Source organism: Arachis hypogaea, chromosome 19 (assembly GCF_003086295.3).
Source record: "Arachis hypogaea cultivar Tifrunner chromosome 19, arahy.Tifrunner.gnm2.J5K5, whole genome shotgun sequence".
Taxonomy (NCBI): Eukaryota; Viridiplantae; Streptophyta; class Magnoliopsida; order Fabales; family Fabaceae; genus Arachis; species Arachis hypogaea.
In genome coordinates this window covers 154,934,246-154,952,457 of record NC_092054.1, presented here as the reverse complement: position 1 = coordinate 154,952,457, position 18,212 = coordinate 154,934,246, and the positions used below count along the sequence as shown (strand labels likewise).

At 32.0% G+C, this 18,212-nt stretch overlaps 1 protein-coding gene across 1 annotated transcript; it reads right to left on the bottom strand.

Annotated features, from left to right (window-relative positions):
- Positions 1-5,672: 5,672 nt before the first annotated feature.
- Positions 5,673-7,791, bottom strand: LOC112780116 (transcription repressor OFP13). Its single transcript, XM_025824454.3, has one exon. The coding sequence runs from the start codon at positions 6,682-6,684 to the stop codon at positions 5,809-5,811; it is 876 nt and encodes a 291-aa protein (XP_025680239.1). The 5' UTR covers positions 6,685-7,791; the 3' UTR covers positions 5,673-5,808.
- Between the last annotated feature and the right edge of the window lie 10,421 nt (positions 7,792-18,212).

Genomic DNA, 18,212 nt, shown 5'->3' with positions numbered 1-18,212 from the left:
AATTACAAAATGATTGCATAGGTACAAATAAATAACTATCATACAAAATAAATTGTGAATAATAAGAGTCAATATGAGAATCATATTTTCGGTAATTATGCTTATTAGATTTTTTTTATCAAGACTTTCTATTTATATTTTATTCTCGAAAATTTTAATTTAAATTTGATTCATATGCTTTTTTTATGTATTGAGAAATATTAAAAGATCAATAATTAATCAATAATATTTAAAAATATAGACTAAAAATATGTTATTAAATTATTTAACTAAATAAATTTTATTAATGACTTAAAATATTGATTAAAAAATAATAAAATTTATTGACCTTAAGATTGTCTCTTATATATTTTCAGAAACTTTATAGTATAATAATTTGAAATTTAGATCTTTTAAATTTTGAATTTTTATTTTAGAGGTTAAAGTGTGATCTCTCATTCTTGAATGGTTTTTCTCTTATATTTTTTCTTAGTTCCCACCTATGAAATAAATGGTGAGAGATCATATTTATTTCTAAAATGAAATTCAAAATTTAGAGGATTCAAATCCAATAATTTGATAGACAAAAAAAAAATGCACGCAAACACAAAACTGTGGATTCACCCTATTAGCCCTAAAAAGAAAAAAAAATCCTTTTATTTTACAAATTATAAAATTGGAGTTTATATATATGATATAATATATTTACCTATAGGAGTTTTTTATTTTTAATATTAAACCTAGGTTGGTATAATCCACTAAAATGTCCAAAAAAATGTGTATAACGCCGTTGTGGGGATCACTGACTGCAATAGGAAAACGTCACTGCCGTTATCTCACCCACGTCAGTTTCTTCTTCAGCAAAACACAAAATGTCAGTGACGTTTTGTGTGCATGATTAACACGTGGATGAGAAGTTCTCCCTTGTTACAGCGTGAAGATTTTTAACTCTAGTAGCTTCTTTTCTTTTCTATTTCTTCATCTTCTCTTCTCAGTTCCACCACAAAACGGCTCTCTTTCATCATTATCAATCTTACCCCACCAAAAATAAAGAAATCCACAAAAACAAAACGGCAGTACCCATATTTATCAGTCACCGCAACTAAACCAAAGCCATTTAAGTAAATACTTATATGCTTTAGTGATTTTTTTTTTTGAACCGAAAGTATGAACAAAAATTTTTAAAAGATAGACTAAGGTTTCGTAATTTTTTTAGGTTATTTTACTATTAATTAATAGTAAGTTAATTAATTATTAGTAGTAGTACCGGCATTAGTATAGGTGTTACTGTGTTAGTTAGTGTTAGGGTTAGATAGTTTTAGTAAATTAATTATTGTTAGTGACTTAGTTACTGTTAGCGTTAGGTTAGGTTAGTGTTATTTAAAATTTAAAATAGCCGTTTTGAAAAACAAAATTATTTATGTATTAATAATTGATTATTATTATTATTAATGTATTCTTTTGAAACCATTGCTTCAAATCATGTGGGCAAAACTTCATATGAAGATTCTCACCCATCAAATATTTTTTTCATTACCTTTTGCTTGACCAACAATGCTTTGCGATAACTTATCGTGTAATTGAACTTCGACTGCACTTTAGCAATGACAGACTTCACCTTTATGGATGGGTCAGCTTCAACTAATGGTTTTATCGCTTCTGCAATTATATCAGAGTCTAGTTTAGCATGATCTTGAGATATAGTACTTCTGGTGCACGTGTGACTACTATTGTACCTCCTTATCACCCAACAATACTGTCTTTTCATAAGACTAACTCTGATAAGCCAATCACAACTTGTTCCGTACTGTACGCATTTCGCATAGAATGTTGTTGGTTCTGATTCATATACCTTGTAATCAACTCCTCTTCGAATGATATACTTTTTAACTAATGCAATAACAACCTCTCTAGAGTTAAACTCCATTCCAACGACGAATTCACCGGCAGCTACAACAGCTGAGGCTACACCAATAATAAAACAAAAATAAATCTAAATAATATTCTATTATTAATAATAATAATGACAACAATAAATATTAATAACAATTTAAAAAAAATACTAACATAAAAGCAAAACAAATAATAATATTACTAATATTAAAAAAGTGAATAACAACAACAACAACAAAATTACCTGTATTGACTTCAGAAAATTATGGTGCATGCATGGCATCAAGATTCAAAGCATGCATAAAAGATGGCCCTCCATATGGATGTTGTCCGGTTAGTGCATTTGCAACATCAGCCACATCTCTTTCAACCATTATCTCATCTTCCTCTACATCTTCAGTTGGACCAACAACTTCATAATTACCTTCAAACTCTTCATTGCTTTCAGTATTATAACCCACCCAGTCTATGTTGGGTTCTGAAAAGTCAACATCATCGATTTCTTCGAACTCAACATACAACTCGATAAGTGAAGCATGTGCTCTAGTTTGATGATAGGTAAAAAACATTCTTTGCATACTAGCTTCATCAGTCACATGCATTATTTGAAATTGACCGAAACTACCAAATACTAGCACAGACTGCCTATACAGAATATTTATAACTCTTTTTTGCACTTGATGATCTACACTTTGAGAAAGTATACTCTTAAGTCCTTCATATGTTATTGAAAAAGGAACAACAATAACACATGAATTCTCACATAAAAAACTCACACCTTCATGTGTGTGAGATAAAATCTGACCATTGTAATATATTTTTAAACTAATATAGCCCTCTATTTTATACACTCATCACACTCACTCACTCACGAATTTTGTTCATTCTCTCAAACTAAGAACATTTTGTAGAACAAAGCTCTCATTACTTCACTTAAACTTTAGTCTCATACTCTATTTTTACGTTTTAACACAATCCAAAACTTCTTTTATAGTTATTTTTATATTTTTTTTATTCCCCAACACAAAACATCGCTTACGTTTTCAGAGAACGTCACTAACATTTTTACTTTTTAAGCAATACATCAACGACGTTTTGACCGGAAAATAATTTAAAATATATCTTCAAGCAAAACGTCACCGACAATTTGCCTATAATAAAAAAAATTCTTACAATTCATTGTTGACGTTTTCTTCATGCAAAATATAAAAAAAAAAAAAGAAAAAATTTGTGCAATCCGTTGCTCCCGTTTTGCTTTGTTTATTAAAAAAAAAAGTCACTCTCCCATAAAACATTAAAGACGTTTTGTTTCTTTCAAAAAGTTGAAGCAGGCCTATAGCAGAGTAATATACAATACCAATCAAATATCATTGAATAACACACATTAGTTTATAATATACAAAAAATTGAGCCTACGTGTAGCGAACTTTTTATTTTTATTATTGAGATTGTGGTAGTGTTTTTAAATAATGTGGAGAGTTTGTGTATTTTTTTTGTATGGATGATCACAAATCTGAGGCACAGTTTTGTGAATTTTAATTTTTTTTTTATACTACAAATCTGAGGGTCAGATTTGTGGTTTATAATTTTTTTTCCACAAAATTGACCCACCGATTTGCTTATTACTTAAAAAAAAATTTCAGTCCACACAAATCTAAGGCTCAAATTTCTCTATTACCCCAAATCTAACCCTAAGTTTTGTTTCCAAAAATAAAACTGAATCTCCGATTTGTGAATTTCAATTTAAAAAAAAATTATCTCCATATCCATAAAAAATACACTATTTTTCCATAATTAAATATAACACATTTTAAACGTCAATAACTAAAAAAATCAGCCACTTGTAGCGCCATTAAAAATTTAAAATTACCATATGAGCATCATAATATGTTTAGAAATGCGTCTTGGGCAATTGCCATGTCCATGTGTTTGTGACTTTATATACAATGTGGTTCGATTCGTATCTCTAACTTTATAGAAGAAGCCATGTGTTTTCGGAAACCAAATGCGTTAGTCTATTCTACTCTACTCTATACAACAACTAAAGCAAATGCCACTACAGCTTTGAAGAATCCAAATGAAACTCTTAAGTAGTAATAATCAATCACTTCATTCCTAAAATTAAAAGTACTTTCGCAGTACAATTCAATCATGGCTTCAATTTTGGTAATGAGTTTTGATCCCTCCATCATAATTCAAACTAACAAACGAAGAATTACCTAAAAATTAAATAGATGCTTACAACAAAGTTGGTTACAAAACGCACATTAGTTCTTATTCAATCGAGTTATACTTTTAGTAACGAAAAAATGCAATTAATAGTAAGCAACATCTCTATAAAAATACAAGAGTAATAAGGAAAAAAGTAGAGTGATGTAATGTATTGGCAATAGAATATTTTTTTTTTATAAATAAATAATATATGATCTTTGGCTGTTTATGTTTGAAAGTGACACATAGTGACACATATTTAAAATAGTTTCAACTTGTGATTTGTGGAGAATAACCCTTTTAATTCCAAAATATAAATGCACCGAACCTCATTATTTCTAGATACATAATTCAAATTAATCTATTGGTTGTCGGTATCTCTTAGTTCAACAGGTCAGTAATTAATTCATCGCAAATTTAAATTTTATTTAAGGGTTTGCCACTGGCCAAGCCAATGGATTGCTATATGCACAAGGCATAATTCGAACTTCGACACTTGTTTAAGCGAACAAGTGAGTTGACCATTCAACAAACCATAATTATTATTAATTAAAGTGTAATTATGATGTTTTTTTTTTTTTTGGACTTGTTTGAGTTTTTGGTTGTGGGATTTCTTTTTCCTTTTTTTTTTTGGACATTCTTTTTTCTTTGATTAATAATGAAGAACAGCAGTACCATACGTATAAGCCCAATTGGGAATAAGCTAGTTATTTAACGGAAATATTCGAAGCCCAAATATTTGGCCTGATATATCAGAACAAACATGGGGCCGAGATCCATGATTTTAAGTATGGCCCAAGAAAACAAATCAACAGGCTGAGCCATCCAAGTTGGGAAATGGGCTTATATCTCGAACAAACTTACCCAATTCTGAGATGATGAGATGGACCATTTTGAAACCCCACAGGCCTGATGGGCCCATTATCCTGACCAATCTCCATCGTACCTTCTCATACCCAGGAAACACTGAAGAAGCTTCCGTCCACTGGACATACTAACATACTAGTAGCATCAAATCAAAATATTTAGTTCAATATTACAAAGAAGGAAAAACAAAACTTAGTTTACATGAAAATAAATTGTTTTTAACAGTACTCTAAAACATTGAAATTGTTATGCAAATTAATGTACCCATAGCAATAAGGGTGTTGAATTAACACCCTTTGCTATAGCAACCTTTTCTTAAGGGGAAAAAAAGAAAAGAAAAGAAAGAGAGAGATGTTCTTGAACAGTTGAACCGACTGCTATCACATTTTGAATCTATGATTATGGAATGCATTTTGCTTTTACAATAGAATTGAGATAAATAGGTTTAAAAACCACATTTGAATAATCTCATTATTAATTACTCTTAACAATGATCTTACATTTAATATCTTCACATCGATTGAGCGACACTAAAGTGTGTGGATTAAGACAAGTTTTAAAATAATATTAATACTCCATATTTTACTTATATGACGGGTTTGACTGATTTGTGATTTAACAGTTTTTAACTATCAATTTCATCTGAAGAACTTCGCGTGAATTTTCGCCTAAACTTATATTTCTACTTAATTTTTTTCCTCAAAAATGAAAAGGAAAAAAGATTCTGAAAAATTTAATTCTCACTAAATTTCTTTGTAATTAACCTGCACTACATATATACACACGAGGTTGAGAATGAAATAAAATGAAACTAAACTAAACTACACTTAGATTATTATTATTATTACAACTAACTAACTAACTAGTAGTAGCAGTATCATTATGATGGTGTTTATGATGAACAATGTCATTGTGTCCCTGAGATAAACACAAGGGAGAAGAAGGAAAAGAAGAAACAGCAGAAGAATAAGTAGTAGTAGTTGTAGAATCAGAAGATGAAGAAGAAGAAGAACAGGAAGAAGAAGAAGAAGTTGAGTTGTTATTAGAAGAAGCTGCTGCAGCAACAGAAGCAGAAGCAGAAGCAGCAATGGTGATAATCAAATCCACAAAAGCAGCAACAATGAATCCATGGTTGTTCTTACCATTAACCTTGAGATACCAACAAAGAAGCTCTTCCAAACCCTCCCAATCATCCTTCACTCCATGACACTCAACCATCTCCTCCATTGACCTCCTGAAATCACTGTACGGATCTTCAGACTCCATAGCCACAACCACACTTTCCTTGAACGGCAAGCTACTACTTGCTTTCGCCATCTCCAAAATGGAGCTTGTTTTTGTCTCCCCTGCCTCGAACAACAGCCTCTCCGATCTCTTCACGCCGCGCACCACCATCTCCAGAGACTCGCCGTCGTACTCCTCTGACTCCGTCGACAAGCTCACCGCGCTTGCCGACTCCGATGAAAACCATGATTCTGCTGATGGTGTCTCCGTCATGCTTGCTTCAATGGTTGTAGCTGCAGGATCCAAGAACACAGAGTTCACCGTCTTGAAGAAATCCCCGCCGTCTCCGCCGCGAAAAGAGAGTGTGTTCGGGTAGTTTCCGCCGCAAGATGGAAACAAGTTCTGCCATGGAAGAACATTATGATGATGATGATGCTTTCTTCTTTGTGGCGGTTCCTCTTTGGTTTTGAATAGAGATAGTGGCAGTTTCATTAGTGCTTTCTTTCTCATTTAGATCTCTTTTTTTTTTCTTGTTTCTGAATGAAAGTTAAGAAAGAAAAAAAAAAGGGGGTTAAGGGTATTATGATATGTGAATGTTGGTGAGTAATAAATATGAATTCAGAATGGTTGTATTTAAAGCTATGGAGGCAAGAGAATATGGCAATAGCAATGGGGTTTTGGTAGGTGCATTTCATGTGTCAAAATTTAATAAAATTCAATGTTATTAAATGTTCCTACCATCAAACAACTCAATTGGAACACCACTTTTTCAGCACTGTCTGCTTCATACCCTCCCCTCCTATTTAATTATTTTTAATTTTGATTAATTATATGTGTCACATTTGTATAGTATATAGTAATTAGAGTACTGTTTTTAGGGACATGGTCCTATGTTGGAGACACCAGGGGAAATTGTATAAACCTGTTAGTATTTAGAAATAAATACATTTCATTTATTATGTTATGATATTACTAAAACGGTTGAAAAGGACACTGATGGTTGATTAAGATTTAAGAGGGAAAAAAAAATTAGTATAGTGTTATAGAATAGTAGAATGAAGGGAAGGGAAAGAGGGATGGGTGAATTCATGTGAAGTCTTTAAAGAAGGGAACGGTTGCATCACGCATACTTGTCCTCTCTCAAACTATTTATTATTGGAAATGGAAACTTTTGCTCTGTTTTTTTTTACCTCATATATCTGTCTGTCCCCATCAGCTACAATAAATAAATAACCTCCTTGTGAAATAAATAAATATTAAATAATAGAGGCTCCAATGGCAGATAACACACTTTCACAATCAACAGGCGCAATGTTACTACTTATTCCATGCCTGAAATTTCAAATCCCAAACATCAATTCATACCCATTTTCTCACCTTAGATTTTGTGCTTCCTTCACAGTAAATGGTGCTGGTTGACCCATTTGAATGGTCAACAAAGAATTACAACAACAATAATGCTATGCCTATATTACAACACACAACATTTCTCCATCATTAAAAGTATATACTGTTATAAAATAACTAAATAAATAAAAGAAAAGGTAACAAATATAAAGAAATATAAAAAGAGAAAGAAGTATTGCAATATAAAGAGAGAGAGAATTGTTTATTGATATGTATAATTCTTCCTCAGTTGCTTCTCTATTTATAGGCGAAGGAAGATTTACATTTTTAAATTTCTTTAATGCATTTATCCTTGAGAACATGAGCCGCCCATAATAAATAGCATCCACATACTCATTCTTATCACAACATATACCATAGAAAAAAATTTCAAATGTTCTTGGAATAATGATATTTCAATAATTTTAAATATTGATTTCAATATATATTTTTTATACTTAAGATCAATGGCTAAAATCATTGGAATATTAGTGTTTTAAAAACATTTAAAATTTCTCCATACTATATACTAATATCTTTCTTTTTAGATTTAAGTTATATAGAATATACTTTTGTCAATGCACTTTTTATGAATTAAGAGTTTTACAAGAATGTTTGTTGGAAACTACTAAAATAGAACTCATCCCCACTTGTTGAAGCATATAGTAGGGTATAGGCTATATAGTATCTCTAATTCTCTACACATACCATTTTTCTTCCACTTATGCTCAATAAATGGTACATCTATCAGACCAAACCTAACTGCCTAACTAAACAAAATATGAAAACAAGGATGCCCTGAATGTCTTCCTTCATTCATACAAGAGCTAAAACCGCCAAAATTAGTAAAAATTACGGCGGTTTCATAAAACTCTCACATTTATCAATGTTATTTTAATTAATTTTTTGTAACAATGCATGATGAATGTTAAAAGTTTCATGATACTCACCAATTTCAGCTTTTTTGTGTAGATTTGACACAAATAAGAAGAAATACATTACATTTGCTACACTAACAAAAAAAAATGTGTGAAGTTACACATATCATTGACCATATCATATAACACGTGTTTAGATATATTATATTATCCTTTAGTGTTTGAAGGCCATTACATAATATTAATTTTCAAGAATATAATATATAATACCCACTAATACATTGTTTGCTGTCATTGCTTCAACCACCGTATTGATCCAACGGTCTCCATCAACCAATAAAGTTGACTCGAATGGAATCATATACATCTTGTGTCTTTGCCATGGAGATGGGACCTCAAACCCAGGGATTCACTACCCTTATCTTCATCATCATATATAATTGCCAAGAGATAGATGCAACTATATTTGTTGTTTAGTTTACTAGTACAAAAAATGGTTGTACATTTCATCCATGTGATAATGGGTCCTTAAATAATAATATTTACTAGTACAGAAAAAAAACCAACATTTAGCCAAACTGAGAATGAGGTTATATAACAGAGAGGGTCCCCTCATCAGCAGCTCTTATTATATAAAGTGATGAAGCTTTTAGAGGGAAAACATGGCAGAGAATAATTGTAGCGCCATGAAAATCATTTCAGAGGAATGAGAACTATATTACACTAAAGTTGACGAATAAATAAGTACTTGGTAGTCATTGCACCCAAGCCTTGCCTTCCACTTTAAGAGAAATTTTCATTTAAATATATATCCCTCGCTCTCGCCCCAATTCTCATTATTATTCATGCTTTTTGTAATCATAGATTGGTTTTGATAGATCTCAATCAAGCAACGGTGGAAATTTTTCAATCGTGTAATGTGTACACAAAAATTTAGTTATTATATCTATTATTCGTGTAAAATATATGTTAGAATATAAAATATAAGGTTTAATTACTTTGTTGGTTCCTATAATTTCGCAAAATTTTCAATTAGATTTCTATACTTTTTTTCTTTTTAGTTGGTCCCTGCACCAAATTTTTTTTTCAATTAAGTCCCTCTTGGTAGTAATTGGTTTAATTGTATAGGGACTTAACTAAAAAAAATAAATTGATGCAGGGACTCAAATAAAAGGAAAAAAAGTATAGGAACTCAATTAAAAAAAATAATTGGTGCAATGACTCAATTAAAAGGAAAAAAAAGTATAGGAACCTAATTAAAAATTTTGCAAAACTATAAGGACCAATAGAGTAATTAAACTAAAATATAAATTAAAAATAAATTAAATAATATATGTATTTATACACAAATATATAATAATTGATTTAGTAATTAACATATATTATTTTACTACTAAATACGATATGAATCTTATGTCTTAATTTAACTAGTGATAATTATTGTTAACTTATTTTTAATGTATATTTTATATTTCAACGTGTATTTTATATGAATAACTACTTTTTGTAGACAAGTAGCAGAGATGGTTTATAAAATATATTAAAAGTAAATAAAATCAAATAACAGAGTTTCAAAACTAATATATTAATTTGACATTTCAATATTTAGTGGACGAAGTGTGGATATAATTTAATTTGTGCATCATGCATGTGTGTAATGACTCTTTGTGCATGAAGTGATATCTTTGCGTACCACAATGTCTTCCGAATCTTGGACTTCCCAACATCAAAACAGTTGTTAGTGAACTGTTATGTCTCCCAACCAGGCCATGGTCCAAGGTTGCACATGCAACTTTGAACCCTATGAATATGATTGTGGCCCAACATCTGTTTCGATTATATAGACTATAGTTTAATTAACTTGTCTAAGTGTAATAATTAATGGAGTATATATATTTGTTTGGGCAAATAACCACTCGTGATATTTATTTCCTTTTTTTTTTGTATATATTGGCAGCTAGAATGAAATTAAAGTCAGAAACGTGGTGATGGGTGCTGGTGGTGGCTGATGACGAAGGAAGCACAATACAAGAGAAATGTGGGTTCAATCATGGTGTGTTTATTATACCGATTGCTTTGGACTAACTGTGTTTATAGAACAAGCAAGCATGGTGTTACTCTTAGCCAAAACAACTAATTCATTTATTGTAGAGTAGTGTAAGTATCACCTATAAAAATTAGGGTTGTCAAACGGGCTAATCCGGCCCATTTAGGCTCGGTCCGTTAAGTCCATTGGTTAACGGGCTAACCCGTTTAAACCCGCTTTATTCGCGGACTAGAATTTTCTAGCTCGGACCGTTTATGGTAAGCCCGATGGGTTAAACGGGCCAGTCCATTTATCATTTTATTTTATTTTTGAAAAATATTTTTGATAAAAAATACTACTTTTAGGTCAAAAACCATTAAAAATAATATTTTTTTTAGTTGATGGGTCGGATTTCGGGTCGGATCGAAAGAACTATTAGCTAAAAGTGTTACTTTTTTTAAAAAAAATTTAAACGGCCCACCCGTTTAGCCCGCGGGCTAGCCCGTTTAACCCGTCATTTTTTTCGGGTTAATCGGGCTCAGCCCGTTTAGCCCGAAATTTAGACGGGCTTAATTTTAGAGGCAAAGCCCGCCCATTTAAATGAGTAAACGGGCTGGCCCGATGGGTTTAGCCCATTTTGACAGCCCTAATAAAAACTCTAATTCGATTAAAAGATTTAGTAAAATATAGAAATGTCATGTCAAAATTTTCATTCTTGTTATAAAATAACTAAATAAGAAAGATAAAATAAAGAAATATAAATGAAAGACTCTAATATTAATATTCATTAATATTAATATAATTCTACTATAATAACTATGATTTATATATTAATAATATATTTGTAATATGGAGAGAAAGAAAAGCTTCGTAGAGAGAGAAAAGAAATACTTTTTATTGATGTGTTATCATGAGAGACATAAGCCTCTATTTATAGGCATATATGATAGTAGTTTTTCAAACTACATTAAATAAGATTCTCTTTGGAAACATGAGCCTTGTGGAAAATGGGCATCCACCTCAGGCTATCTTATCACAACACTCCCCCTTGGATGACCATTTAGGATTATTGCCTCGTTAAAACCTTACTAAAGAAAAATCCAATGGGAAAAAACCTTAGTGAAGAAAAAAGAGTACAACATCATTTAGTGATAGGGACTGCCTCATTAAAAACCTTGTCAAGAAAAACCCAATGGGAAAAAACCTGACAAAGGAAAAAAGAGTACAGTATTCCCCTCTTGTCAACATCAGTTGATGTCTCGAAATCGGCGTATCCCAATCTCATGTACCAATCTTTCAAAGGAGGATTTTGGGAGTGACTTTGTAAATAAATTTGCCAGATTATCACTTGAGCGGATCTGTTGGATATCAATTATCCCTTGATTTTGAAGATCATGAGTGAAGAAGAATTTGGGAGAAATATGCTTTATTCTATCACCTTTGATGTATCCGTTTTTAAGCTGAGCAATGCATGCTGTATTATCTTCAAACAGGACAGTTGGAGCTATTTTCTGATCAATCAGTCTACATGATGACAGAATATATTGGATCACACTCCTCAGCCAAAAACACTCGCGACTAGCTTCATGTATTGCTAGTATTTCAGCATGATTAGAGGATGTTGCAGCAATCGTCTGTTTCGTGGACCTCCATGATATAGCTGTACCACCATATGTGAACAGGTATCCTGTTTGAGATCTCCCTTTATGTGAATCAGACAAGTATCCAACATCTGTATAGCCAACTAATTGTGACTTGGATCCATAGGGATAAAACAATCCCATATCAACCGTTTCATGAAGATATCGAAAGATTTGTTTAACTCCACTCCAATGTCTTCTGGTTGGAGAGGAACTATATCTTGCTAGTAAATTCACAGCAAATGATATATCGGGTCGCGTATTATTAGCAAGATACATTAATGCTCCAATAGCACTAAGATATGGTACTTCAGGACCAAGGATATCTTCATTCTCTTCTTTAGGACAGAATTGATCATTTTTCACATCCAAAGATCTTACGATCATTGGGGTACTTAATGGATGTGACTTATCCATATAAAATCTTTTCAAAATCTTCTCTGTGTATGTTGTTTGATGAATAAAGATCCCATTTTTTATATGCTCGATCTGCAGGCCGAGACAAAATTTATTTCTTCCAAGATCTTTCATCTCAAACTCTTCTTTTAGAGTTTTTATAATTGTTGGAATCTCTTCAGGAGTCCCAATGATATTTAAATCATCAACGTACACAGCAATTATAAGGAATCCAGATGTAGTTTTCTTTATGAAAACACATGGGCAGATATCATCATTCTTGAATCCATTTTTGGCCAGATACTCAGTAAGACGATTATACCACATTCGTCCAGATTGCTTTAGACCATATAAAGATCTTTGCAATTTAACTGAGTATAACCCTTGTGAATATTCATTGGATGGTTTAGATATCTTTAGTCCTTTAGGGACTTTCATATAGATATCTCGATCTAATGAGCCGTATAAATAGGTTGTTACCACATCCATTAAATGCATATGCAGTTTATGATATGCAGATAAACTGACCAAATAACGCAATGTTATCGCATCCACTACAGGAGAATACGTTTCTTCATAATCTATATCGGGCCTTTGTGAAAAACCTTGTGCCACAAGTCGGGCTTTGTAGCGCACAACTTCATTTTTCTCATTTCGTTTTCTCACAAATACCCATCGGTATCCAACAGGTTTTACATCTTCAGGTGTACGGACTACAGGTCCAAAGACTTCACGTTTTGTAAGTGAGTCTAATTCAGCCTTCATGGCTTCTTTCCATTTTGGCCAATCATTCCTTTGTCGACATTCTTCGACTGATCTTGGCTCAAGATCATTATTTTCATGCATGATATTCAATGCCACATTATATGCAAATATTTCATTGACAATTGTCTTATTTCGGTCCCATTTCTCTCCTGTAAAGACATAATTTATTGAGATCTCATCATTTTCACAATTTTCAGGTACCTGAACGTCTTCTGGCGTTAACACTATATCAGAATTTTGGACAACTGCAGGTATCTTTACTATGTCTTTTTTAACAGGAATAGTATTTACCTCTTTTCTCTTTCGAGGATTTTTATCTTTGGAACCGACAGGCCTGCCACGCTTCTGGCGTGTATTTGCTTCAGTGGCTATTTGTCCTATTGGGACATCAATTCGAATTGGGGCATTTTTTGCCCTGCCACGCTTCTGGCGTGAATTTGTTTCAGTGGCTACTTGTCCTACTGGGACATCAATTCAAATTGGGGCATTTTCCGCTGGTATATAAGATTTGGTTATCCTCTTTGTATCGGAAAATGCATCAGGCAATTCATTTGCTATTCTTTGCAAATGTATAATCTTTTGAACTTCTAGTTCACATTGCCCTGATCGAGGATCTAAATGCATCAACGATGATGCATTCCAATTAAGTTCCTTTTCAGGAAACTTATTCTCTCCCCCTAATGTTGGAAATTTTGATTCATCAAAATGACAATCTGCAAACCGGGCTTTAAATACATCTCCAGTTTGTATCTCAAGATACTTCACTATAGAGGGAGAATCATATCCAACATATATCCCCAATTTTCTTTGGGGTCCCATTTTGGTGCGATTAGGTGGTGCAATGGAAACATATATCGCACACCCAAATATTCTTAAATGGGAAACATTTGGCTGCTGGCCAAAAGCTAATTGCATAGGAGAGAACTTATGGTAACTCATTGGCCTCAAACGAATAAGTGCTGCGGCATGTAAAATAGCATGCCTCCAAACCGAAATTGGGAGATTTGTTCTCATAAGTAAGGGTCTAGCAATCAATTGGAGGCGTTTAATAAGTGATTCTGCTAACCCATTTTGTGTGTGAACATAAGCTACTGGATGTTCAACATTTATTCCATTAGCCATACAATAAGCATCAAATGCTTGGAAAATAAATTCACCAGCATTATCAAGACGAATTGCTTTGATTGGATTTTCTGGAAATTGTACTTTTAATCGAATAATTTGAGCCAGTAATCTCGCAAACGCTAGGTTTCGAGAAGATAATAAGCACACATGTGACCATCTCGAAGATGCGTCTATCAGGACCATAAAATATCTAAAAGATCCACATGGTGGATGAATAGGTCCACATATATCACCTTGAATCCTTTATAAGAATTCAGGGGACTCAAATCCAATCTTTACTGGTGATGGTCTTAAAATTAACTTCCCTTGAGAACATGCAGCACAACAAAATTCACTAGATTTAAGAATCTTCTGGTTCTTTAGTGAATATCCATGAGAGTTTTCAATAATTCTCCTCATCATGGTTGTTCCCGGATGACCCAATCTATCATGCCAAGTTATGAATTCATTTGGGCTAGTAAACTTCTAGTTTACAATGGCATGTGATTCAATTGCACTAATCTTAGTATAATATAACCCAGATGAAAGTGAGGACAACTTTTCTAATATAACTTTCTTATTTAAATCATGAGTTGTGATACATAAATACTCATGATTTCCCTCGTTCATAGTCTCAATATGATATCCATTTCGGCGAATATCTTTGAAACTCAACAAGTTTCTTAGAGACTTCGTAGATAATAATGCATTATTTATTATAAATTTTGTTCCTCCAGGAAACAAAATTATAGCTCTTCCGGAGCCTTCTATCACATTGCCTAAGCCAATAATAGTATTAACATACTCTTCTTTTGGCACAAGATGGGTAAAATATATATCACTTTTAAGAATAGTGTGTGAATTTGCACTATCCGCAAGGCAAATATTTTCAGAATATGTCCTTGCCATTTTTCTTCAAAGACAAATAATAATAATAATAAAATGCACAGCAAAATTATTCACATGAATACTTAACAAACACATACACATATCAAACTATTCCATCATTGATCAAATAGCCAATATTTCCTTCATAATCCTTAAAGAAATTAGATACATCATAATGAGTGGTTGAATTTTCATTATTTGAAACAAAATTTGTTTCCTTTCCTTTGTCATCCCTTTTCAAGGATGCTTGATAAAGATCAACTAGGTGCCTTGGGGTACGACAGGTACGTGACCAATGGCCCTTTCCACCACAACAGAAGCATTTATCCTCAATTGATTTACTTTGCCCATTGTTTCTTTCTTTATCCCACTTCTGGTGAGATCCTTTATTGTGAACATAATTCATTTTCCTTCCATAAATTTTTTTGTTACCAAAGCCTTGCCATTTACCTCTTCTGGGGTTATGATTTGCCACATTTACTTCAGGAAATGGGGCGGCACCAGTTGGGCGCGCTTCATGATTTCTCAAAAGTAACTCATTGTTGCGTTCAGTAACAAGAAAATAAGAAATTAACTCAAAATATTTTTAAATTCTTTTTCTCGATACTGCTGCTGCAGGAGCACATTCGAGACATGGAAGGTCGAGAAAATTTTCTCTAACATATCGGGCTTGAGGAAGTATCACATGATTGTACCTTTCTTCAAGGTCTTTCCACAAATTTGCAGGATCTTTTAATGTGGGATATTCATTTTTCAATCATACGTCAAGATGACGACGAAGGAAAATTATGGCTTTGGCTATATCATTCTGGGATGTATTATTTTCAACCTCAATGGTATCTTCAAGATCCATTGAATCAAGATGGATTTCAACATCTATATCCATGATAAATAATTATTTCCAGATATATCAAGAGCATTAAATTCAAGATGAGAGAGCTTCAACATAATAAAAATTTGTTACCTGAAGTCTTCCTAAAATTTCGTTAGAGCTTCGTGCTGAAGTCTTCCTAAAACTTCGTTAGAGCTTCGTGCTGATAACGTATCATAAAATAACTAAATAAGAAAAATAAAATAAAGAAATATAAATGAAAGACTCTAATATTAATATTCACTAATATTAATATCATCCTACCATAATAACTATGATTTATATATTAATACTATTTTTGTAATATGAAGAGAAAGAAAAGCTTCGTAAAGAGAGAAAAGAAATGCTTTTTATTGATGTGTTATCATCAGAGACATAAGCCTCTATTTATAGGCATATATGATAGTCATTTTTCAAACTACATTAAATAAGATTCTCTTTGAAAACATGAGTCTTGTGAAAAATTGGCATCCACCTCGAGCTATCTTATCACAACAATTCTTTCGATAAGTAAGTAATATATACACCTCTTTATTATTCATCTTCTTTATTACTCACTATTTTTTTACGTGTTTAGAGTCATTAAAATATTCTTTCCAAAATTAATTTTAGTTTCTCTCAAATTAAATCCCAAACATCCCTCAATCATATTATTATATGTTAAAATACAATTTCTCTATAAAAATTATGGAGGTTAAATTAAAAAATTTTAACAACCTCTACTATACAGCTCATATTTTACATATAAACTATTAAAAAATAAAATATAAAATATAAAAAAAATAGAAAAATAAATTTTTAAAAATAATTATTAATTCATCATATTAAAATTAATAAATAAACATATAAATAAATATTAAATAAAATATATTAAAATAATTAAAATCATGATCTATTATTATATAAGATGCATAATTTAAAATTTGGTAATATTAATTATAAAAATTTATTAATTATAGACATCGTATATATAAAATTATGAATATTATGAATTATGAATATTATGAGAATAAAATTATAGATATTATTAATATAAAATTATGATATTATCTATATGAATTTATAAATACTATAAATAAATTTATCAATTAGATAAATTAATTTAAAAATTTAATATTTTTTAAAATTTAATTATGATCAAATTTAAAAAATATCCATGTTAGGTTGATAGTTACTCTAGAGTGGAGGGTTCATTGCAGGTTTGAGCATAAACTTAGGAGTTAGGAAGATGCAGTATAACCATGGCAGAATTATGGGGGCTGTATCTGGGAGTGAAATTGGCAGTTGATTTGAAGATTCCTAACCTGGTAATGGAGTCCGATTACAAATGGAACTGGGAGTTTCCTTCTTCGAAGTTCCTCCTTGATTCACGCCTTGCGTGCTGATTCTCAGGGTGTTGCTTTTACTAGAAGAGTTGTGATTAGTTATTTTTGTGTTCTTTGGGCCTTAGGCCTCTTCAACATTAAAAAAAAATGTTGTGCATATATGCAGTTTTCTGCCGGAAAGATAGAGAGTATGTCTCAAAAATTGGCTTTAATAGAGGATATCCTGAGCAAGAATATCAAAATTTTTCTTCAGCTTGCCCATGGATGAGTGTAGTTCTAGTTAGCAGCAGTGGATGAGATTGGCAGACTGCAACCAAATGGCGGGATAATCTGTAGCAACTGTTGCAGTTTCTCGTTTTACTCAAATTTGGATGATCAAGTTACCACACATTTAATTCTTGCAACTAAACAAGATTTGCTTTTTATTGTTGACATTTCTGATATATTTATTGGTGAGTTAGATACAAAGTATGGGAACTTGGTCCAAAGCAACAGCAGAAAAAGACAAGAAAGTGAGAGGTGCTAAAATTGTTGGAGTCCTACATGGGGATGAAGCTGCCATTATACTGCAAACTACTTTTGGCTTCTATCATTAATGCCTTAGTTCAAAAGCCCTTTAATGATGTGTTGCATATGGTTAGGCCACATAGGATAGATTTCAATATTATTGTAGATTACTGTGGTTGGCAGTCATTTTCACTATTGGCCTCTGAATTTGTTAAACAGGTTAACAATCTGGGTTACATAACTGAGTTTGTT

Excerpts from the sequence above, each read along its gene's own strand:
- LOC112780116 (XM_025824454.3), bottom strand. The coding sequence starts at position 6,684 with ATGAGAAAGAAAGCACTAATGAAACTGCCACTATCTCTATTCAAAACC.